The sequence below is a fragment of the Salmo trutta genome, chromosome 23 (genome assembly GCF_901001165.1).
Source record: "Salmo trutta chromosome 23, fSalTru1.1, whole genome shotgun sequence".
In the NCBI taxonomy this organism is placed as follows: Eukaryota; Metazoa; Chordata; class Actinopteri; order Salmoniformes; family Salmonidae; genus Salmo; species Salmo trutta.
Genome location: NC_042979.1, coordinates 47,748,510 through 47,774,793, shown reverse-complemented (window position 1 = coordinate 47,774,793; position 26,284 = coordinate 47,748,510). Strand labels below are relative to the sequence as shown.

The 26,284-nt window shown below is 42.3% G+C and overlaps 1 protein-coding gene across 1 annotated transcript in view; it reads left to right on the top strand.

Annotated features, from left to right (window-relative positions):
• LOC115159833 (netrin receptor DCC) overlaps positions 1-26,284 on the top strand; it is a 257,441-nt gene that overhangs the window by 80,425 nt on the left and 150,732 nt on the right. The window contains exons 7-9 of the mRNA XM_029709887.1: positions 16,412-16,571; positions 18,240-18,394; positions 22,970-23,118. Coding sequence (XP_029565747.1) covers positions 16,412-16,571; positions 18,240-18,394; positions 22,970-23,118 — 464 coding nt within the window. The remainder of the gene's footprint in view (positions 1-16,411; positions 16,572-18,239; positions 18,395-22,969; positions 23,119-26,284) is intronic.

Sequence of the window (26,284 nt, the reverse complement as noted above, 5' to 3'; positions counted from 1 at the left end):
ATTCGAATACCGCCCCAAAAGATCCACAGATGATCCTCAATCTCTATTGCACTTCACATGGCCTCACCCACCTGGACAACAGGAACGCCTATGTGAGAATTCTGTTCATTGACTACAGCTCAGCGTTCAACACCATAGTGCCCTCAAAGCTCATCACTAAGCTAAGGACCCTGGGACTAAACACCTCCCTCTGCAACTGGATCCTGGACTTCCTGACGGGTCGCCTCCAGCTGGTGAGGGTAGGCAACAACACATCTCACACGCTGACCGCCAACGTCAGCAAGTCACAGGAACTGATCGTGAACTACAGGAAACGGAGGGGCGAGTACGTCCCCATCAATATCGATGGGGCGGTAGGGGAGAGGGTTGAGAGCTTCAAGTTCCTCTGTGTCCACATCACTAAGGAATTAACATGGTCCACACACACACACACACACACAGTTGTGAAGAGGGCACGACAGCAGCTCTTCCCCCTCAGAAGGCTGAAAAGATTTGTCATGCGTCCTCAGCTCCTCAAAAAGTTATACAGCTGCACCATTGAGAGCATCCTGACTGGTTGCAACACCGCTTGGTATGGCAACTGCAAGGCACCGGACCACAATGCGTTAGTGCGTATGTCCCAGTGCGTCACTGGTGTCGAGCTTCCTGCCATCCAGGACCTCTATACCAGGCGGTGTCAGAGAAAGGCCCTCAAAATATTTCTAAGAGTCCAGCCACCCAAGCTGTAGATTGTGCTCTCTGGTACCTCAAGCGGTACCGATGCACCTGGAACCATCAGGACCCTGAACAGCTTCTATCCTCCCCAAGCCATGAGACATAGCTAATCAAATGACAACCCAGACTACCTGCATTCACCCTTTTTTGCACTGACTCTATGCACACACACACTGGACTCTACCCACACACACACACACACACACACACACACACACACACACACACACACACACACACACACACACACACACACACACACACACACGGATACTGATGCCACAAACACTCACACACACAAAAACAGACAGGTTTTTAGAAATTTTAGCAAGTTTATTCAAAATAAAAACAGAAATACCTTATTTACATCAGTATTCAGACCCTTTGCTATGAGACTCCAAATTGAGCCCAGGTGCATCCTGTTTCCATTGATCATCCTTGAGATGTTTCTACAACTTGATTGGAGTCCACCTGTGGTAAATTCAATTTATTGGATATGATTTGGAAAGGCAGACATCTGTCTATATAAGGTCCCACTGTTGACAGTGCATGACAGAGCAAAAACCAAGCCATGAGGTCGAAGGAATTGTCCGTAGAGCTCCGAGACAGGATTGTGTCGAGACACAGATCTGGGGAAAGGTACCAAAACATTTCTGCAGCATGGAAGGTCCCCAAGAACACAGTGGCCTCCATCATTCTTAAACGGAAGAAGGTTGGAGCCACCAAGACTCTTCCAAGAGATGGCCACCCGGCCAAACTGAGCAATCGGGGGAGAAAGGCCTTGGTCAGGGAGGTGAGAAAGAACCCGATGGTCACTCTGACAGAGCTCCAGAGTTCCTCTGTGGAGATGGGAGAACCTTCCAGAAGTACAAACATCTCTGCAGCACTTCACCAATCAGGCCTTTATGGTAGAGGAGCCAGACAGAAGCCACTCCTCAGTAAAAGGCACATGACCGCCCGCTTGGAGTTTGCCAAAAGGCACCTAAAGGACTCTCAGACCATGAGAAACAAGATTCTCTGGTCTGATGAAACCAAGATTCAACTCTTTGGCCTGAATGCCAAGTGTCACATCTGGAGGAATAATGGCAACATCCCTACGGTGAAGCATGGTTGTGGCAGCATCATGTTGTGGGGATGTTTTTCAGCGGCAGGGACTGGGAGACTAGTCAGGATCAAGGGAAAGATGAACGGAGCAAAGTACAGGGAGATCCTTGATGAAAACCTGCTCCAGAGCGCTCAGGACATCAGACTGGGGCGAAGGTTCACCTTCCAACAGGAAGACGACCCTAAACACACAGAATAGACAACACAGGACTAACTTCAGGACAAGTCTCTGAATGTCCTAGAGTGGCCCAGCCAGAGCTTGGACTTGAACCTGAATTGGAGAAACTCCCCAAATACAGGTGTGGCAAGCTTGTAGCGTCATACCCAAGAAATCTTGAGGCTGTAATTGCTGCCCAAGGTGCTCCCTATAGACTACCTGTGCTCCCTATAGACCCCCTGTGCTCCTATAGACCCCCTGTGCTCCTATAGACCCCCTGTGCTCCCTATAGACCCCCTGTGCTCCCTATAGACCCCCTGTGCTCCCTATAGACCCCCCTGTGCTCCCTATAGACCCCCTGTGCTCCCTATAGACCCCCTGTGCTCCCTATAGACCCCCTGTGCTCCCTATAGACCCCCCCCGCCGTGCTCCCTATAGACCCCCTGTGCTCCTTTGAGACCCCCTGTGCTCCTATAAACCCCCCCTGTGCTCCCTATAGACCCCCTGTGCTCCTTTGAGACCCCCTGTGCTCCTATAAACCCCCCCTGTGCTCCCTATAGATCCCCTGTGCTCCCTATAGACCCCCTGTGCTCCTATAGATCCCCTGTGCTCCTATAGATCCCCTGTGCTCCTATAGACCCCCCTGTGCTCCCTATAGACCCCCTGTGCTCCCTATAGACCCCCTGTGCTCCCTATAGACCCCCTGTGCTCCTATAGATCCCCTGTGCTCCCTATAGACCCCCTGTGCTCCCTATAGACCCCCCCCCCGTGCTCCCTATAGACCCCCTGTGCTCCTATAGACCCCTTGTGCTCCCTATAGACCCCCTGTGCTCCTTTGAGACCCCCTGTGCTCCTATAGACCCCCCCCCCCCCTGTGCTCCTATAGACCCCCCCCCCCCCCCCGTGCTCCTTTGAGACCCCTCTTTCCAAGTCACTGAGATCTCTTCTTCTAGCCATGGTCGCCTAAATAAGGGGCATCTGGACATTTTATACAGGACTCTAATCATGATGGGATGTTAATTGCTTAATTAACTCAGGAACCACACCTGTGTGGAAGCAACACATTTCAATAAACTCTTTACCCCTCATTTACTAAAGTGCTTCCTTTATTTTGACAGTAACTTGTATGTTGGGTCATGGAGTTTGATTATGTGTTTCATTAAGTCGTTAATTGTCTCCATAATTTGTGAAATAAAACATCATTACCATTAAATCCAGTCAATACAACACCTTACAGTGAAATGCTGACTTACAAGCCCTTAACCAACAATGCAGTTTTAAGAAAATACCCCCAAAAAAGTAAGTGAGAAAAGTAACAAATAATTAAAGAGCAGCAGTAAAATAACAATAGCGAGGCGACGGTATATACATGGGTGTACCGGTACAGAGTCAATGTGGAGACTATATACAGGGTGTTACGGTACAGAGTCAATGTGGAGGCTATATACAGGGGGTACCGGTACAGAGTCAATGTGGAGGCTATATACAGGGGGTACTGGTACAGAGTCAATGTGGAGGCTATATACAGGGTGTTACGGTACAGAGTCAATGTGGAGGCTATATACAGGGGGTACTGGTACAGAGTCAATGTGGAGACTATATACAGGGTGTTACGGTACAGAGTCAATGTGGAGGCTATATACAGGGGTACCGGTACAGAGTCAATGTGGAGGCTATATACAGGGTGTTACGGTACAGAGACAATGTAGAGGCTATATACAGGGTGTTACGGTACAGAGTCAATGTGGAGGCTATATACAGGGGGTACCGGTACAGAGTCAATGTGGAGGCTATATACAGGGTGTTACGGTACAGAGTCAATGTGGAGGCTATATACAGGGGGTACCGGTACAGAGTCAATGTGGAGGCTATATACAGGGGGTACTGGTACAGAGTCAATGTGGAGGCTATATACAGGGTGTTACGGTACAGAGTCAATGTGGAGGCTATATACAGGGGGTACTGGTACAGAGTCAATGTGGAGACTATATACAGGGTGTTACGGTACAGAGTCAATGTGGAGGCTATATACAGGGGTACCGGTACAGAGTCAATGTGGAGGCTATATACAGGGTGTTACGGTACAGAGACAATGTAGAGGCTATATACAGGGTGTTACGGTACAGAGTCAATGTGGAGGCTATATACAGGGGGTACCGGTACAGAGTCAATGTGGAGGCTATATACAGGGTGTTACGGTACAGAGTCAATGTGGAGGCTATATACAGGGGTACCGGTACAGAGTCAATGTGGAGACTATATACAGGGTGTTACGGTACAGAGACAATGTGGAGGCTATATACAGGGTGTTACGGTACAGAGACAATGTAGAGGCTATATACAGGGTGTTACGGTACAGAGTCAATGTGGAGGCTATATACAGGGTGTTACGGTACAGAGTCAATGTGGAGGCTATATACAGGGGTACCGGTACAGAGTCAATGTGGAGGCTATATACAGGGTGTTACGGTACAGAGACAATGTAGAGGCTATATACAGGGTGTTACGGTACAGAGTCAATGTGGAGGCTATATACAGGGGGGTACCGGTACAGAGTCAATGTGGAGGCTATATACAGGGTGTTACGGTACAGAGTCAATGTGGAGGCTATATACAGGGGTACCGGTACAGAGTCAATGTGGAGACTATATACAGGGTGTTACGGTACAGAGACAATGTGGAGGCTATATACAGGGTGTTACGGTACAGAGACAATGTAGAGGCTATATACAGGGTGTTACGGTACAGAGTCAATGTGGAGGCTATATACAGGGTGTTACGGTACAGAGTCAATGTGGAGGCTATATACAGGGTGTTACGGTGCAGAGTCAATGTGGAGGCTATATACAGGGGGTACCGGTACAGAGTCAATGTGGAGGCTATATACAGGGTGTTACGGTACAGAGTCAATGTGGAGGCTATATACAGTGTGTTACAGTACAGAGTCAATGTGGAGGCTATATACAGGGTGTTACAGTACAGAGTCAAAGTGGAGACTATATACAGGGTGTTACGGTACAGAGTCAATGTGGAGACTCTATACAGAGGTTACCGGTACAGAGACAATATTCGGGGGCACCAGGGTTGAGGTAATTAAGGTAATATGTAGATATAGGTAGAGTTATTAAAGTGACTATGCAGAGATAATAACAGAGAGTAACAGCAGCAGCAGTGTAGAAGGTGGGGGGGGGGGGGGGGGTGCGGGCAATGCAAATAGTCTGGGTAGCCATTTGATTAGCTGTTCAGGAGTCTCATGGCTTGGGGGGGTAGAAGCTGTTTAGAAGTCTCTTGGACCTAGACTTGGTGCTCCGGGTACCGCTTGCCGTGTAATAACAGAGAGAACAGTCTATGACTAGGGTGACTTCCTCTGACACCGCCTGGTATAGAGGTCCACCATTATTTCAAACACTAATAATTCACCCATTTTTAGTCTGAACACATTTAAAACCTTTTGCAGTCGATGTCGGTTACTACACGTCTCTGAATAAAATCATGTATTTTTAATCCTCCTCCCTAAACACAGCAGGGCGGTAGCACGCGATGAGAGTTTTAAAGATGCTTAAAATGTGTGTTTATCTTTTTTTGACAGAAGAAATTATGTCAAAAAACAATCTTCCGTTTCTAAATAAAGCAACAGTTTGCTTTTAACCTGCTGTGTTTAGGGAGGAGGATTTAAAGGGCTGATTTACAGATGTAATCATAGGGTACATCCCAAATGGCACCCTATCCTCTATATATTCTAGTGTACTACTTTTGGCCAGAGCTCTATGGGCCCTAGTGCACTAAATAGTAAATAGGGTGACATTTAGGATTCAGTCATAGCTCCACATCTAGGTTACTCCGTATATAAAGCTCTTCTTCAGTTTAATATGGGATGTTGTTTGTCCGGTGTTTTTAATGGAAAGAAAATACTCTGTGTGTTGATGTGGATTGATTGATTTTGTAGAAGGATGTTGCTTTTAACTTTTGCTTTTTAACTTTTAAGCTGTTTCACACAGTATATAGTGTCACACTGTCTTTTTCCTAAATACATATATATATATTTTTTTATATGTTTTGTCGGTGGTGCGTAATTGTTTGCTATGACAGAGACCAGTTTCTTTTACAGAAAATGCAGGGTTGCTACCAACGATGTGGGAAGGTATTCAGACACCTTGACTTCAGACTTTTTTCACAATTTGTTACGTTACAGCCTTATTCTAAAAATAATTAAATTATATTTTTTCCTCATTAATCTACACAAAATACCCCATAATGACATAGCAGAAACAGGTTTTAAGAAATATTTGCAAATGTATAAAAAAATAATAAAATATCACATTTCCATAAGTATTCAGAGCCTTTACTCAGTACTTTGTTGAAGCACTTTTAGCAGCGATTACAGCCTCGAGTCTTATTTGGGTATGATGCTACAAGCTTGGCTCACCTGTATTTGGGGAGTTTCTTCCATTCTTCTCTGCAGATTCTGTCAAGCTCTGTCAGGTTGAATGGGGAGCGTCACAGCACAGCTATTTTCAGGTCTCTCCAGAGATGTTAGATCGGATTCAAGTCTGGGCTCTGGCTGGGCCACTCAAGGACATTCAGAGACTGACTAGTCTCCCAGTCTCTGCCGCTGAAAAACATCCCCACAGCATGATGCTGCCACCACCATGCTTCACCATAGGGATGGTTCCAGGTTTCCTCCAGACGTGACGCTTGGCATTCAGGCCAAGAGTTCAATCTTGGTTTCATCAGACCAGAGAATCCTGTTTCTCATGGACTGAGAGTGTCTATGTGCCTTTTGGCAAACTCCAAGCAGGCTGTCATGTGCCTTTTACTGAGGAGTGTCTTTCGTCTGGCCACTATCATAAAGGCCTGATTGGTGGAGTGCTGCAGAGATGATTTGAGAAAAATTTGATTTGATTTGATTTGATGATTGTCCATCTCCACAGAGGAACTCTGGAGCTCTGTCAGAGTGACCATTGGGTTCTTGGTCATCTCCCTGACCAAGGCCCTTCTCCCCGGATTGCTCAGTTTGGCCAGGCGGCCAGCTCTAGGTAGAGTCTTGGTGGTTCCAAACTTCTTCCATTTAATAATGATTGAGGCCACTGTATTCAATGCTGCAGAACTTTTTTGATACCCTTCCCCAGATCTGTGCCTCGACACAATCCTGTCTCGGGGGCTCTACGGAAAATGTATTTGACCCCATGGCTTGGTTTTTGCTCTGACATGCACTGTCAACTGTGGGACCTTATATAGACAGATGTGTGCCTTTCCAAATCAAGTCCAATCAATTTAATTTACCATGTGGACTCTAATCAAGTTGTAGAAACATCTCAAGGATGATCAATGGAAACAGGATGCACCTGAGCTCAATTTGGAGTCTCATAGCAAACGGCCTGAATACTTATGTAAATCACGTATTTCTGTTTTTAATTTTTTATAAATTAGCAAAAATGTCTAAAAGCCTGTTTTTGCATTGTCATTATGGGGTATTGTGTGTCGATTGATGAGGAAACAATTAATTTAATACATTTTAGAAGTGGGAGATGTTCAGTGGGAGGCTGTATGAACCCAAAATCACTGGATCGGGTTTTTGTAATTAGAATATTTACCACTTGCCTGTCAAATGAGCCCTGAAATGTAGTGGAAAAAGCTAAGTAGCCATTATTCCTGGCACCAAATTGGACATTAGTCCTGGCACCAAAGTGGGCATTAGTCCTGGCACCAAAGGGGGCATTATTCCTGGCACCAAAGTGGGCATTAGTCCTGGCACCAAAGTGGACATTAGACCTGGCACCAAAGTGGGCAATAGTCCTGGCACCAAAGTGGGCATTAGTCCTGGCACCAAAGTGGGCATTAGTCCTGGCACCAAAGTGGGCATTAGTCCTGGCACCAAAGTGGGCATTATCACTGGCACCAAAATGGGCATTAGTCCTGGCACCAAAGTGGGCATTAGTCCTGGCACCAAAGTGGGCAATAGTCCTGGCACCAAAGTGGGCATTAGTCCTGGCACCAAAGTGGGCATTAGACTGGCTTTACCAGGTACGGATACCAGAGGTCCTCATTGACCAAAGATGGAGATGCCACACACACACACACACAGACACACACACACACAAACACCAGGGTCAATTCGTAATTAAGTCAGTAAATTCAGGAAGTAAACTGAAATTCCAATTAAAACATTTTAGAAGGGCATATATTTTCAATAGCTTCTCAATAAGCTGAAAAATGAGAAGCTATTTCAAAAGTCACACACACACACACACACACACACACACACACACACACACACACACACACACACACACACACACACACACACATCATCATCTCTCTCCTAATTGCAGACTTAACAATGCACCATTGTAAGGGAGCAAGCACTCTTTCATCGTTTTTCTAATGGCCATGGTTTACACTCTTTGCAGAAAGGAGATATTTTACATTCCGTTTTTTTTTCTCTCGTCCTTTGTTGTGTCTGCCACCTGCCCTTCCTCTTACACCTTGTATATTGTCTATGTCCAGCAGCTGAAAATCTTTGGTCTGAAGAATTGACTTCGCAGCACCTTGAAATAGGAAAAGTGGAAAATGGGTCCACATCACTCCTCCTAATTCTGTCTTTCTAGTCATCCCAAATGGCCCCCTATTTCCTAGATAGAGCCCTGGTCAAAAGTAGTGCACTATATAGGGAATAGGGGGCCATTTGGGAAGTAACCTTCCTCCCTCCTTCCCTTCCCGACAGAGGCTTAAGGCTTGTCTAATAGCTCTACTCCCAAAGTGTGATGTGTGGAGGTCAGTGCAATGGAGCAGTCAACGAGTTTCACCCAAATGGCACCCTATTCTCTATGGGCACAGGTCAAAAGTAGTGCACTATAAAAAGGGAATAGGGTGGGATTTTGGGATACATCCTAGCACTCTAGCAGGTGTAGCAGGAGTATTGACGTACTGTACGGTACAAGACAAAGCATTTTAAACAATATCCACAGGATGGACCCCTCCTCCCTTCTGAACTCTGACCTTTTGTCTCGGGGAGTTTGGACAGATGAATTGGATTTTTTACGACCACCTTTATCAAAAGACAACATCTTCTCACCCCAGTAAATAGATGTGGGGGGGGGGGGTGAACATGTTAGTCCGTTGAAAATCTCAGCTTCTTTCTTTTCAGATATATATTTATATGAAACGTGTTCACGCTTTGTGTTTCCTCGTGGTACTAATACCCTAGACAGAGATTGTGTTGTGCCAAGTCTCTGCTGTTCTTCAGTGAGTTAACAGGGTGAGGCTGGTCCTACTGACACTCATTCCCTGATGACGATGTGTGTTAAGCTGTAAGGCTGGTGAGTGTGACATGGGCTGGTGTGTGTGTGTGTGTGTGTGTGAGGTGTCTGTGAGGTTAGTGTGTGATATGACTATATTCTGCATCAGAGCATTATCAGAGGTGAGAAAAACCTGTCAGCTTATTTTTTGGATTGTGCCTCAGTCAGCCACAGTTTATACCTACAGTATTAGAGTTACCACACCTGGTCTGACTCCTAGTGTTGTCTATCTACCTACAGTATTAGAGATACCACACCTGGTCTGATTCCTAGTGTTGTCTTTCTACCTACAGTATTAGTTACCACACCTGGTCTGACTCCTAGTGTTGTCTTTATACCTACAGTATTAGAGTTACCACACCTGGTCTGACTCCTAGTGTTGTCTATCTACCTACAGTATTAGTTACCACACCTGGTCTGATTCCTAGTGTTGTCTTTCTACCTACAGTATTAGTTACCACACCTGGTTTGATTCCTAGTGTTGTGTTTCTACCTACAGTATTAGTTACCACACCTGGTCTGATTCCTAGTGTTGTCTTTATACCTACAGTATTATAGTTACCACACCTGGTCTGACTCCTAGTGTTGTGTTTCTACCTACAGTATTAGAGTTACCACACCTGGTCTGATTCCTAGTGTTGTCTTTCTACCTACAGTATTAGTTACCACACCTGGTCTGATTCCTAGTGTTGTCTTTATACCTACAGTATTAGTTACCACACCTGGTCTGACTCCTAGTGTTGTGTTTCTACCTACAGTATTAGTTACCACACCTGGTCTGACTCCTAGTGTTGTGTTTCTACCTACAGTATTAGTTACCACACCTGGTCTGATTCCTAGTGTTGTCTATCTACCTACAGTATTAGTTACCACACCTGGTCTGATTCCTAGTGTTGTGTTTCTACCTACAGTATTAGTTACCACACCTGGTCTGATTCCTAGTGTTGTCTTTCTACCTACAGTATTAGAGTTACCACACCTGGTCTGACTCCTAGTGTTGTCTTTCTACCTATAGTATTAGTTACCACACCTGGTCTGATTCCTAGTGTTGTCTTTCTACCTACAGTATTAGTTACCACACCTGGTCTGATTCCTAGTGTTGTGTTTCTACCTACAGTATTAGAGTTACCACACCTGGTCTGATTCCTAGTGTTGTCTTTATACCTACAGTATTAGAGTTACCACACCTGGTCTGACTCCTAGTGTTGTCTTTATACCTACAGTATTAGAGTTACCACACCTGGTCTGATTCCTAGTGTTGTCTTTCTACCTACAGTATTAGTTACCACACCTGGTCTGATTCCTAGTGTTGTCTATCTACCTACAGTATTAGTTACCACACCTGGTCTGATTCCTAGTGTTGTGTTTCTACCTACAGTATTAGTTACCACACCTGGTCTGATTCCTAGTGTTGTCTTTCTACCTACAGTATTAGAGTTACCACACCTGGTCTGATTCCTAGTGTTGTGTTTCTACCTACAGTATTAGAGTTACCACACCTGGTCTGATTCCTAGTGTTGTCTTTATACCTACAGTATTAGAGTTACCACACCTGGTCTGATTCCTAGTGTTGTGTTTCTACCTACAGTATTAGAGTTACCACACCTGGTCTGATTCCTAGTGTTGTGTTTCTACCTACAGTATTAGAGTTACCACACCTGGTCTGATTCCTAGTGTTGTGTTTCTACCTACAGTATTAGTTACCACACCTGGTCTGACTCCTAGTGTTGTGTTTCTACCTACAGTATTAGAGTTACCACACCTGGTCTGATTCCTAGTGTTGTGTTTCTACCTACAGTATTAGAGTTACCACACCTGGTCTGATTCCTAGTGTTGTCTTTCTACCTACAGTATTAGAGTTACCACACCTGGTCTGATTCCTAGTGTTGTGTTTCTACCTACAGTATTAGTTACCACACCTGGTCTGATTCCTAGTGTTGTGTTTCTACCTACAGTATTAGAGTTACCACACCTGGTCTGATTCCTAGTGTTGTGTTTCTACCTACAGTATTAGTTACCACATCTGGTCTGACTCCTAGTGTTGTCTATCTACCTACAGTATTAGAGTTACCACACCTGGTCTGATTCCTAGTGTTGTCTTTATACCTACAGTATTAGAGATACCACACCTGGTCTGATTCCTAGTGTTGTGTTTCTACCTACAGTATTAGAGTTACCACACCTGGTCTGATTCCTAGTGTTGTGTTTCTACCTACAGTATTAGTTACCACACCTGGTCTGACTCCTAGTGTTGTCTTTATACCTACAGTATTAGAGTTACCACACCTGGTCTGATTCCTAGTGTTGTCTTTATACCTACAGTATTAGTTACCACACCTGGTCTGATTCCTAGTGTTGTCTTTATACCTACAGTATTAGAGATACCACACCTGGTCTGATTCCTAGTGTTGTCTTTATACCTACAGTATTAGAGTTACCACACCTGGTCTGACTCCTAGTGTTGTCTATCTACCTACAGTATTAGTTACCACACCTGGTCTGATTCCTAGTGTTGTCTATCTACCTACAGTATTAGAGTTACCACACCTGGTCTGATTCCTAGTGTTGTCTTTCTACCTACAGTATTAGAGTTACCACACCTGGTCTGATTCCTAGTGTTGTGTTTCTACCTACAGTATTAGTTACCACACCTGGTCTGACTCCTAGTGTTGTCTTTCTACCTACAGTATTAGTTACCACACCTGGTCTGATTCCTAGTGTTGTGTTTCTACCTACAGTATTAGTTACCACACCTGGTCTGACTCCTAGTGTTGTCTTTCTACCTACAGTATTAGTTACCACACCTGGTCTGATTCCTAGTGTTGTCTTTCTACCTACAGTATTAGAGTTACAACACCTGGTCTGATTCCTAGTGTTGTCTTTCTACCTACATTATTAGTTACCACACCTGGTCTGATTCCTAGTGTTGTGTTTCTACCTACAGTATTAGTTACCACACCTGGTCTGACTCCTAGTGTTGTCTTTATACCTACAGTATTAGAGTTACCACACCTGGTCTGATTCCTAGTGTTGTGTTTCTACCTACAGTATTAGTTACCACACCTGGTCTGATTCCTAGTGTTGTCTTTATACCTACAGTATTAGAGTTACCACACCTGGTCTGATTCCTAGTGTTGTCTTTCTACCTACAGTATTAGTTACCACACCTGGTCTGATTCCTAGTGTTGTGTTTCTACCTACAGTATTAGTTACCACACCTGGTCTGACTCCTAGTGTTGTGTTTCTACCTACAGTATTAGTTACCACACCTGGTCTGATTCCTAGTGTTGTGTTTCTACCTACAGTATTAGTTACCACACCTGGTCTGATTCCTAGTGTTGTCTTTATACCTACAGTATTAGAGTTACCACACCTGGTCTGATTCCTAGTGTTGTGTTTCTACCTACAGTATTAGTTACCACACCTGGTCTGATTCCTAGTGTTGTCTATCTACCTACAGTATTAGTTACCACACCTGGTCTGATTCCTAGTGTTGTCTTTATACCTACAGTATTAGAGATACCACACCTGGTCTGATTCCTAGTGTTGTGTTTCTACCTACAGTATTAGTTACCACACCTGGTCTGATTCCTAGTGTTGTCTATCTACCTACAGTATTAGTTACCACACCTGGTCTGATTCCTAGTGTTGTGTTTCTACCTACAGTATTAGTTACCACACCTGGTTTGATTCCTAGTGTTGTCTATCTACCTACAGTATTAGTTACCACACCTGGTCTGATTCCTAGTGTTGTCTTTATACCTACAGTATTAGAGGATTAGAGCTCCTAGTGTTGATCCCGTCTCACTCATTACTTCTCTTTAGTTTCAATAGGGCAAGATGTCCAGACAGCTAGAGGGAGAAATAGAAACTATGTTGGTTATAGCTTTTATGGTTATAGTTAGCCTTTATGGTTATAGTTAGCCTTTATGGTTATAGTTAGCCTGTATGGTTATAGTTAGCCTGTATGGTTATAGTTAGCCTGTATGGTTATAGTTAGCCTGTATGGTTATAGTTAGCCTTTATGGTTATAGTTAGCCTTTATGGTTATAGTTAGCCTTTATGGTTATAGTTAGCCTTTATGATTATAGTTAGCCTGTATGGTTATAGTTAGCCTGTATGGTTATAGTTAGCCTGTATGGTTATAGTTAGCTTTTATGATTATAGTTAGCATGTTTGGTTATAGTTAGCCTTTATGGTTATAGTTAGCATGTTTGGTTATAGTTAGCCTTTATGGTTATAGTTAGCATGTTTGGTTATAGTTAGCCTGTATGGTTATAGTTAGCCTTTATGATTATAGTTAGCCTGTATGGTTATAGTTAGCCTTTATGGTTATAGTTAGCATGTTTGGTTATAGTTAGCATGTTTGGTTATAGTTAGCCTGTATGGTTATAGTTAGCCTTTATGGTTATAGTTAGCCTGTATGGTTATAGTTAGCCTTTATGGTTATAGTTAGCATGTTTGGTTATAGTTAGCATGTTTGGTTATAGTTAGCCTGTATGGTTATAGTTAGCCTGTATGGTTATAGTTAGCCTTTATGGTTATAGTTAGCCTTTATGATTATAGTTAGCCTGTATGGTTATAGTTAGCCTTTGTGGTTATAGTTAGCCCCTATGGTTATAGTTAGCCTTTATGGTTATAGTTAGCCTGTATGGTTATAGTTAGCCTTTGTGGTTATAGTTAGCCCCTATGGTTATAGTTAGCCCCTATGGTTATAGTTAGCCTGTAAAGTTATAGTTAGCCTTTATGGTTATAGTTAGCCTGTATGGTTATAGTTAGCCTTTATAATTACAGTTAGCCTTTGTGGTTATAGTTAGCCTGTATGGTTATAGTTAGCCTGTATAGTTATAGTTAGCCTTTATAATTACAGTTAGCCTTTGTGGTTATAGTTAGCCTGTATGGTTATAGTTAGCCGTTATAGTTAGCCTGTATGGTTATAGTTAGCCGTTATAGTTAGCCTGTATGGTTATAGTTTGCCTTTATGGTTATAGTTAGCCTTTATGGTTATAGTTAGCCTTTATGGTTATAGTCAGCTTTCATTCCATATCTTCCAGTTTTGATGAATCAATGGCATATGTTGTCAATAAGTAATGCCTTATTGTCAAACATGAACATGACTGTATCAATAAATTAATGTAATGATGGCATCGCAATCTGAACATGTCTGATCTCATTCCAGAACATACATGGCTTCAGATCCATTCATAACATCATGTCACCAACAGACAGTCAACAGGACATTCAGTGTTGCATCATATTACATACAATGTTACAGTATATTACAGACAATTTTACAGTATATTACAGACAATGATACAGTATATTACATACAATGCTGTTAGCATGTTTGGTTATAGTTAGCCTGTATGGTTATAGTTAGCCTTTATGATTATAGTTAGCCTGTATGGTTATAGTTAGCCTTTATGGTTATAGTTAGCCTTTATGATTATAGTTAGCATGTTTGGTTATAGTTAGCCTTTATGGTTATAGTTAGCATGTTTGGTTATAGTTAGCATGTTTGGTTATAGTTAGCCTGTATGGTTATAGTTAGCCTGTATGGTTATAGTTAGCCTTTATGGTTATAGTTAGCCTTTATGATTATAGTTAGCCTGTATGGTTATAGTTAGCCTTTGTGGTTATAGTTAGCCTTTATGGTTATAGTTAGCCTTTATGGTTATAGTTAGCCTGTATGGTTATAGTTAGCCTTTGTGGTTATAGTTAGCCCCTATGGTTATAGTTAGCCCCTATGGTTATAGTTAGCCTGTAAAGTTATAGTTAGCCTTTATGGTTATAGTTAGCCTGTATGGTTATAGTTAGCCTTTATGGTTATAGTTAGCCTTTATGGTTATAGTTAGCCTTTATGGTTATAGTTAGCCTGTATAGTTATAGTTAGCCTTTATAATTACAGTTAGCCTTTGTGGTTATAGTTAGCCTGTACGGTTATAGTTAGCCTGTATAGTTATAGTTAGCCTTTATAATTACAGTTAGCCTTTGTGGTTATAGTTAGCCTGTATGGTTATAGTTAGCCGTTATAGTTAGCCTGTATGGTTATAGTTAGCCGTTATAGTTAGCCTGTATGGTTATAGTTAGCCTTTATGGCTATAGTTAGCCTGTATGGTTATAGTTAGCCTTTATGGTTATAGTTAGCCTTTATGGTTATAGTCAGCTTTCATTCCATATCTTCCAGTTTTGATGAATCAATGGCATATGTTGTCAATAAGTAATGCCTTATTGTCAAACATGAACATGACTGTATCAATAAATTAATGTAATGATGGCATCGCAATCTGAACATGTCTGATCTCATTCCAGAACATACATGGCTTCAGATCCATTCATGTCACCAACAGACAGTCAACAGGACATTCAGTGTTACATCATATTACATACAATGTTACAGTATATTACAGACAATTTTACAGTATATTACAGACAATGATACAGTATATTACATACAATGCTGTAACCATCGCTTTACATTCAGCTACTCAACTGTAAACATATCTCTCTATCTCTCTCTCTCTCTCTCTCTCTCCCTCTCTCTCTCTCTCTCTCTGTCTCTCTGCCTCTCTCTCTCTCTCTCTCTCTCTCTCTCTGCCTCTCTCTCTCTCTCTCTCTCTCTCTCTCTCTCTCTCTCTCTGCCTCTCTCTCTCTCTCTCTCTCTCTCTCTCTCTCTCTCTATCTCTCTCTTTAACTGCTTCTGTATCTTCTGAATGACACTTCTACTGCACTGTATTAAACTATCTTGTCTATGATCTTCTTTATCACTTGTTCTTCCTTTCTTTCCTTATCTTCTCATTCCATCGGCCATACTCCTCTTGTTTTATTCCCTCCCTCCCTCCCCCTCCTCTTCCTCCCCATCCTCCCTCCCTCCCTCCTCCTCCTCTTCCTCCCTCCCTCTTTCCCTCACTCCCTCCCTCCCTCGTCCTCGTTGTCTTCCTCCTTCCCTTCCTGCCTCCCTCCTTCCCTCCTCTCCTCCTTCTCCTCCTCTTCCTCCCCGTCCTCTCTTCCCTCCCTCCCTCCTTCCTAAATAACTAACATACCTACCTAGAACCAGTAGCCAGCCCAACACCAGCTCCACAGGTCCCTAGCCCTGAGTCCCCTACTTCTTTGACTTACTCCTCTCCTCCCCCACCAGTTGTCCCCAGCTCAGGTGTCCTCCTCCCCTCTGCTCCCCGTGACGTGGTCCCTGTCCTAGTGTCCAGCCGTTTTGTCCGCCTCAGCTGGAGCCCCCCGCAGGAGACCAGAGGAACTGTCCAAACCTACGGCATCTACTACTCCCAGGACACGGTCAACAGGTACGGTAAAATACCACACGGTCAACAGGTACGGTAAAATACCCCACAGTCAACAGGTACGGTAAAATACTCTTGAAGATTGTTCCACAAATAAGCTGCACTAAAAGCTCATTTACCTAACTCAGTAGAGACCAAATGATATTTCCAGAGTTATACCATCCCTGAGACCAGGGGTCGGTAACTATTATGTCTAAACTTTAGTAATGATGTTCGGTACGGTGGAACTTTTTAGTTAAAAGCCTTTATAAATCAAAACATAGCATTGTATCAACGTACGTGACATAAACAATCAGAACTTGCTTCGGCAGAGGAAGAAGAGAAATGTGTTTCAGTGCATTTACTGTTTATCGGAATTGAGAAGGATCAACAACAGAATCAGATATAGATCTTAGAGATGTAGATCAGATAGAATCAGATATAGAGCTTAGAAATGTAGATCTACCAGTTGTCTGATAGATTGCCAGTCCACTACAGTGTCAGTCTTTCCTTTGCTTTGGCCCAGGCCGGATTTCTCATCTGTATGAGCTCAGTTAGCTCCCGTACAAAAATCAAGAAGTAGATCTATCTTTGACTCTGAATTGTTTAAAAGGGGTGTGTTTCTCTGCGAAAGGATTAAATATGTAGGAGAACATTTCTAGAGCTCAGGGTCGAGGGATACAGGAGACCGTGGCTAAATCACGGTAAAAACCGATGAGGAGATGTCTCTTCTTAATTAATTAAAACTAGGATGAGTATTTTGCTGATTCGTATCTCTATTACATACTATGGGACAAGGTTCATTAAGATCATATGCAAATACTCCACTAGAAATAATAATTGAACCCCAATGTCTTTCATCAGAGACAGAACGGTTTAACCATGTTTCCCAGAGAACCAGAAGGTCAGGACACGAGCCCAAGCCACCTCGGGAGATTTAAAGTCATATTTGGGTATTCAGCTCATTCCCATAAGAAATAACAGGCAGAGGGGTCATCTGCCAGCTATTTGTTGAGTTAGGTGAGACTTTGCCAAGGTCCCTGGCCAACCACTTGAGAGCAGAGCAGACTGAGCATTTGACAGACCTCCCTCAAGTTGCTGGATGCAGGGGGCTAAGGCGCGGGAACTGGGAGAGCAGTATCGGCAGAGCAGTCACAAATCATCACTTATAATAGTATTTAAAAAACAAAAAAAATCCATCTCAGGGCCATGCCTATCTAGTCAGTGAGGTTTGTATGGGGATGAAGAGGTACTGAAAGCCCCTGGGATTACAGTTTCTGCAGGAGGGATTATATGGATTGAATGGTATTTTCAATAGGACTTCTGAAGCCATTTCCAGTGCTTTATTCTGATCCTGTCTCTCCTTACTGAGAGGCCGTTTCTGTGTGTGTCTGTCTGTCTGTCTGTCTGTCTGTCTGTCTGTCTGTCTGTCTGTCTGTCTGTCTGTCTGTCTGTCTGTCTGTCTGTCTGTCTGTCTGTCTGTCTGTCTGTCTGTCTGTCTGTCTGTGCGTCTGTCTGTGCGTCTGTCTGTGCGTCTGTCCGTCCGTCCGTCCGTCCGTCCGTCCGTCTGTCTGTCTGTTGATTGAGGCAGCAGTCTGTGCCCGTGTCTGTTGTTGTTCGAGGGAGAGGTCTGTAAACGTGTCTGTTGTTGTTTTAGGGAGTATTCTGTAACCGTGTCTGTTGTTGTTTCAGGGAGAGGTCTGTGAACGTGTCGGAGCCAGAGACCCTCCAGATGACTGTCAGTAACCTGAAGCCAGAGGAGTCCTACTCCTTCAGAGTGGTGGCCTACAACGACAACGGCCCTGGAGAGAGATCCGAGACACTCAAACTCACCACGCAGCCTGAGTGTAAGCATTCACCCCGGAGCAGAAATACAGCTCAAGCCTGCCTAGTCCCAAATAGGATCCAAGTATAAGTCATACTGACATAACTTCACTTAGCCAGAGCACTACCCAGTTCATAGTCAACACACAAACCAAATCAAATTGTATTGGTTGAATACACGTATTTAGCAGATGTTATTAGTAGTGAAATAGTTGTGTTCCTAACTCCAACAGTGCAGTAATATCTAACAATGCACAACAATACAAATACAAGTAAAATAATGCAATGAATAAATAAATAAATATTAGGACAAGCAATGTTGTAGTCAGTAGTATAAATGTATATATACACTACACATTAAAAGTTTGGACACACATACTCATTCCAGGGTTTTTCTTTATTTTTACTATTTTCTACATTGTAGAATAATAGTGAAGACATCAACACATTTGGAATCATGTAGTGACTAAAAAAGTGTTAAACAAATCAAAATATATTTTATATTTGAGATTCTTCAAATAGCCACCCTTTACCTTGATGACAGCTTTGCACAATCTTGGCATTCTCTCAACCAGCTTCACCTGGAATGCCACCTGGCTGCTTTTCCTTCACTCTGCGGTCCGACTCAGATCAAACCATCTCAATTGGGTTGAGGTAGAGGGATTGTGGAGGTACACAACTAATTAATACAGGACAGCCCTGCCTAGTCACAAAACCCAACCAGAGGTAAAGGTAAAGGACTGCCCACTGCTCAGTCAAAACCAGTATTGACCTGGTGTTCCAATGCAGGAGATGAACACCAAGTAATGAACTGGTGTTATACTGCAGGAGATGAACACCAAGTAATGAACTGGTGTTATACTGCAGGAGATGAATACCAAGTAATGAACTGGTGTTATACTGCAGGAGATGAACACCAAGTAATGAACTGGTGTTATACTGCAGGAGATGAATACCAAGTAATGAACTGGTGTTATACTGCAGGAGATGAATACCAAGTAATGAACTGGTGTTATACTGCAGGAGATGAATACCAAGTAATGAACTGGTGTTATACTGCAGGAGATGAATACCAAGTAATGAACTGGTGTTATACTGCAGGAGATGAATACCAAGTAATGAACTGGTGTTATACTGCAGGAGATGAATACCAAGTAATGAACTGGTGTTATACTGCAGGAGATGAACACCAAGTAATGAACTGGTGTTATACTGCAGGAGATGAACACCAAGTAATGAACTGGTCTTTTACTGCAGGAGATGAATACCAAGTAATGAACTGGTGTTATACTGCAGGAGATGAATACCAAGTAATGAACTGGTGTTATACTGCAGGAGATGAATACCAAGTAATGAACTGGTGTTATACTGCAGGAGATGAACACCAAGTAATGAACTGGTGTTATACTGCAGGAGATGAATACCAAGTAATGAACTGGTGTTATACTGCAGGAGATGAACACCAAGTAATGAACTGGTGTTATACTGCAGGAGATGAATACCAAGTAATGAACTGGTGTTATACTGCAGGAGATGAATACCAAGTAATGAACTGGTGTTATACTGCAGGAGATGAATACCAAGTAATGAACTGGTGTTATACTGCAGGAGATGAATACCAAGTAATGAACTGGTGTTATACTGCAGGAGATGAATACCAAGTAATGAACTGGTGTTATACTGCAGGAGATGAATACCAAGTAATGAACTGGTGTTATACTGCAGGAGATGAACACCAAGTAATGAACTGGTGTTATACTGCAGGAGATGAACACCAAGTAATGAACTGGTCTTATACTGCAGGAGATGAATACCAAGTAATGAACTGGTGTTATACTGCAGGAGATGAACACCAAGTAATGAACTGGTGTTATACTGCAGGAGATGAATACCAAGTAATGAACTGGTGTTATACTGCAGGAGATGAATACCAAGTAATGAACTGGTGTTATACTGCAGGAGATGAATACCAAGTAATGAACTGGTGTTATACTGCAGGAGATGAACACCAAGTAATGAACTGGTGTTATACTGCAGGAGATGAACACCAAGTAATGAACTGGTGTTATACTGCAGGAGATGAACACCAAGTAATGAACTGGTGTTATACTGCAGGAGATGAATACCAAGTAATGAACTGGTGTTATACTGCAGGAGATGAACACCAAGTAATGAACTGGTGTTATACTGCAGGAGATGAATACCAAGTAATGAACTGGTGTTATACTGCAGGAGATGAACACCAAGTAATGAACTGGTGTTATACTGCAGGAGATGAACACCAAGTAATGAACTGGTGTTATACTGCAGGAGATGAACACCAAGTAATGAACTGGTGTTATACTGCAGGAGATGAACACCAAGTAATGAACTGGTGTTATACTGCAGGAGATGAACACCAAGTAATGAACTGGTGTTATACTGCAGGAGATGAACACCAAGTAATGAACTGGTGTTATACTGCAGGAGATGAATACCAAGTAATGAACTGGTGTTATACTGCAGGAGATGAACACCAAGTAATGAACTGGTGTTATACTGCAGGAGATGAACACCAAGTAATGAACTGGTGTTATACTGCAGGAGATGAACACCAAGTAATGAACTGGTGTTATACTGCAGGAGATGAACACCAAGTAATGAACTGGTGTTATACTGCAGGAGATGAACACCAAGTAATGAACTGGTGTTATACTGCAGGAGATGAACACCAAGTAATGAACTGGTGTTATACTGCAGGAGATGAACACCAAGTAATGAACTGGTGTTATACTGCAGGAGATGAACACCAAGCAGTCTGTGCAGTTTCACCGCAGCTCAACCCCTCTTTTCTACCAGTATAAAGTTTTGCGTCTATTCCATCAAGACACTTTAGGTTGTTTTGCTTTACGGCAGCCGACACGTTTTACGGCAGTCATCTGAACCTACTGTCGTGGACGTCCCAACTTTCTGAAGAACCGACTGTCCAGAACCGAACCGTTGGAGCTACAAACCAATATCTAAAGAGGATACTTTAGTGAACAAGTGTTCGGGTTGTTTTGCTCTACGAGGCACAAAAGCTTCATGGGTGTCGTCTGAAGGTAACCCAGTACCGGGCTGTAAAAACGTTACATGAATAACGGAAACAAACAATGGATCAAACATTACATCTGTTTTGGGCTTCTTTGCGGTCAATTTGCAGTCTACAAATGATTTGTAATTCATTTTCCGTCCCCCCGACCATCCGGCTCAAGGTCCCGCGGCTGAAACTGGTTGATGTTTCCTGGTCTAGACCTGCAGGGTGGAAAGGAGAGCACAATAACAATACATTCCTCATCTGCTGTCCTGTATCCAAATACAGTATCACACTAGTACACAAGCAGTCTCACACACACACATCTACACACACACACACACACACATCTACACACACACACATCTACACACACACACACACACACACACACACACACACACACACACACACACACACACACGCACACACGCACACACGCACACACGCACACACACACACACATCTACACGCACACACACACACACTCACACACATCTACACACACATCTACACACACACATCTACACACACACACACCTCGATGTACCAGTACACTCTCACAAAATAATCTCCGTCTCTACTCCATGATTCTGAGCAGAGATCAAGCTATAGATTATTCTATATAAGGAGAAGACTAAAACCCTGCCGGACCAAAGATGGATTTGCCAGCGGATTTAGGGGGTTTAGAACACATAAAGTCTAATTTCATTCTTTCACTCTTTTTTTCTTTGTCCCTCTCTATCCCCCATTGTTTTTTCTTTCTCTGCCTGGTCTGAAGCAGCAGTATACAGGGTGGTATTACAGCCTGTGGAAGCTGATTCCAATCTCCCCTGATCATTCCTTAGCTCTCCTCTCACTGGGGCCTCATCCATCGAGCCAGCCTGCCAGATTACATTGTTCTATAAGACCTTGTGCAGGTGGAAAACATACCATTGAAATATCTGCAGCTCACCTTTTAATTCCGCTTTACTATTAAAACCTTTTTAATATGGCACTAACACCTTTAAAGGCCCCAATGCAGCTGTTTTTATCTCAATATCAAATAGTTTCTGGGTAATAATGAAAGACCCAGTGCAGTCAAAAGCGTGAATTTCCTGTGTTTTATATATATTTATACACTATGTGGTTGGAATAATACCGTGAAATTATGGAAATTGTGATAATGCCTTTTTACTCTCTACCAATAATAGCACATTTTTCCCTCCCCCCCACTCAGACCACTCCCAGACAGTCCTAGAGAAATTCTTGCTTGAAAAATTGCTCTTTGTGAAGAAGCTATTTTGTTTATTTTTGACCATTTTAATTGAAAACAATCACAGTAAAGGTACTTAATTGTTACTCAGAAATTATTTGATATTGAGATCAAAACGGCTGCATTGGACCTTTAAGTAACTTAATTTCATTGTTTTCAATTTAAATAGTCAAAAATAAACAGAAATAGATTTGTGTGTCTGTGTGAGTGTGTGTGTGTGAGTGTGTGAGTGTGAGTGCGTGTGTGTGAGTGTGTTTCTGATCTGTGTTGTGTGTGTTCCTGTCCCAGCAGTGAAGGTCCCTGGGCCGGTGGAGAACCTCCAGGTAGAGTCCATCTCTCCCACCTCCATCCAGGCCTCCTGGGACGTCCCAGCCTACGCCAACGGTCCCCTGCTGGGGTACAGACTGCTCTGGACCGAGACTCCCTCTGGGAAGGAACAGGTACATAGCTCTCATGGTCCAATCAACATCAGCCCAAACAGCCCACCTGACACAGCAGATCCACATATATATAATCATATGAAAAAACAGTCTATAGCCATATATATAAATATACAGTCTATAACCATATATATAAATAAACAGTCTATAGCCATATATATGAATATACAGTCTATAACCATATATATGAATATACAGTCTATAGCCATATATATAAATAAACAGTCTATAGCCATATATATATAAATAAACAGTCTATAGCCATATATATATAAATAAACAGTCTATAGCCATATATATATAAATAAACAGTCTATAGCCATATATATATAAATAAACAGTCTATGGCCATATATATATAAATAAACAGTCTATAGCCATATATATAAATAAACAGTCTATAACCATATATATATAAATAAACAGTCTATAGCCATATATATATAAATAAACAGTCTATAGCCATATATATATAAATAAACAGTCTATAGCCATATATATAAATATACAGTCTATAACCATATATATAGTCATATGAGTAAACAGTCTATAGCCATATATATATAAATATACAGTCTATAACCATATATATGATCATATGAGTAAACAGTCTATAGCTCTGGGTCACATTAGTTCTCTGAAAACAGTAAAGTCATTAGCAGCTTGAATTAAATCTCAATAGGTGATTAAAAAAAATAACAAAAGTTTTGAGGGTTTTGACTTCGTTGAAATAAATGGAGATAAAGAGAGAGTGAGAGATTAGATGGGATTGGTGTTGCCTGTGGGTCTACCCAAACAGACCTACATTTCCTGTGTGCTGATGAGACACGCACACACACACACACACACACACACACACACACACACACACACACACACACACACACAGCATCATCATCATAATTTGAGTAGAGAAGCCACTGTCACTGACCGTTGAAGCTGATAGCAAAGTTAAAATATGATCCAGTTTTATAACAGCCCTGTGGAATGTTCTGGAATCTATCTAGTGATGCTATTCTACCTGTCTCTTCCCCTGTGGAATGTTCTGGAATCTATCTAGTGATGCTATTCTACCTGTCTCTTCCCCTGTGGAATGTTCTGGAATCTATCTAGTGATGCTATTCTACCTGTCTCTTCCCCTGTGGAATGTTCTGGAATCTATCTAGTGATGCTATTCTACCTGTCTCTTCCTTTTGGCATATCAATTAATTTCCTCACTTCATCGTGTCAATGGCTTATGATAAGAAAACACACATTCCAACAAAGTGCACATTTCAACGTCAGCCAGCGTACAGAGGAAAACAAAGAGCCACATTCTGCCCTGCTCTCTGAACAGCTGCTTAGAGGTTGATGTATACCTAACCGTTTTGCTCCACTTCTGTTGTGCCACCAGCAAATGAAAGATGTTTATCATACTCTATTTGTTTAGCTGTATAGAATTCTATTTCATGTCTTCCTGGAAGGCACTATGCAAACACACACGCACGCACACAAGCACGCACGCACAAGCACGCACGCACGCACGCACACACACACACACACACACACACACACACTTCACTTGCAGTGTAGAAACCACAGGAGCATCTAGTCTCAAGTGATGTAGAGAAAAGCAACAGCGTGTTCTCTCTCTCTCTCTCTCTCTCAATTCAAGGGGCTTTATTGGCATGGGAAACATATGTTTACATTGCCAAAGCAAGTGAAATGGATAAATAAAAGTGAAATAAACAGTAAATATTGCACTCACACAAGTTCCAAAATAATATAGACATTTAAAATGTCATATTATGTCAATATACAGTGTAACAATGTGCGAATAGTTAAAGTACAAAAGGGAAAATAAATAAACATAAATATGGGTTGTATTTACAATGGTGTTTGTTCTTCACTGGTTGACCTTTTATTGTGACAACAGGTCACACATCTTGCTGCTGTGATGAAACACTGTGGTATTTCACCCAGTAGATATGGGAGTTTATCAAAATCGGGTTTGTTTTCTAATTCTTTGTGGATCTGTGTAATCTGAGGGAAATATGTGTCTCTAATATGGTCATACATTTAGCAGGAGGTTAGGAAGTGCAGCTCAGTTTCCACCTCATTTTGTGGGCAGTGTTGCACATAGCCTGTCTTCTCTTGAGAGCCAGGTCTGCCTACGGCGACCTTTCTCTGTACATAGTCAAAGCTTTCATTAAGGATACCATCAACATCACAGGCCTGTGTTGGATTCCAATGGGTTCTGGTAGTCTTTAATAGCTGATGCTAAGATTTGTAATTGTTTTTGCTGTTTGTTCTTTGTTGTAGATTGGAGAAGTGGTTTACCCATACATCTCGATGTTGGATAGATAACTCTTTGTGTTGTTGTTTGTTTAGTGTTTTCCAATTTTCCCAGAAGTGGTTAGTTTTATTAGGTTGTCTGCATTATATTTTTAGATTTGATAGGAAAGCTACGAGGTCAAATATACTGTTTAGGTTTTCTACTGCCAAGTGTACACCTTCACTATTACAGTGGAACGTTTTGTCCAGGAAATTGTCTAGAAGGGATTTAATGTGTTGTCTAATTGTTTTCTGGTAGATTTCCACACTACTTTCCTTCCATCTATAGCATTTCTTAATATCACTCAGCTCCTTTGGCTTTGATGCCTCATGACTGAGCAAAGCTCTGTTAAACTGGACTGTGATTTTGCTGTGGTCTGATAGGGATGTCAGTGGACTGACTGTGAACGCTCTAAGAGACTCTGGGTTGAGGTCAGTGATAAAGTAGACTACAGTACAACTGCCAAGAGATGAGCTATATGTGTACCTACCGTAGGAGTCCCCTCGAAACCTACCATTGACTATGTACAGACCCAGCGTGTGACAGAGCTGCAGGGGTTGTGAACCATTTGTTTTGGTTGTTTTTTCCTAGTTATGTCTAGGTGTAGAGATTCTAGTGGGGGGATATAGGTAGCACACAGGAGGACATTTTTCTCTGTTGAGATCATTTCCTTATTAATATCTAGCCAGATGTAAAATGTTCCTGTTTGACTAATTCAATAGAGTGGGTTAGGTCTGCTCTATACCAAATTAGCAAACCCCCTGAGTCCCTTCCCTGTTTCACACCTGGTAGTGTGGTGGATGGGACTACCAGCTCTCTGTAACCTAGAGGACAACCAGTGGGTCCGTCTCC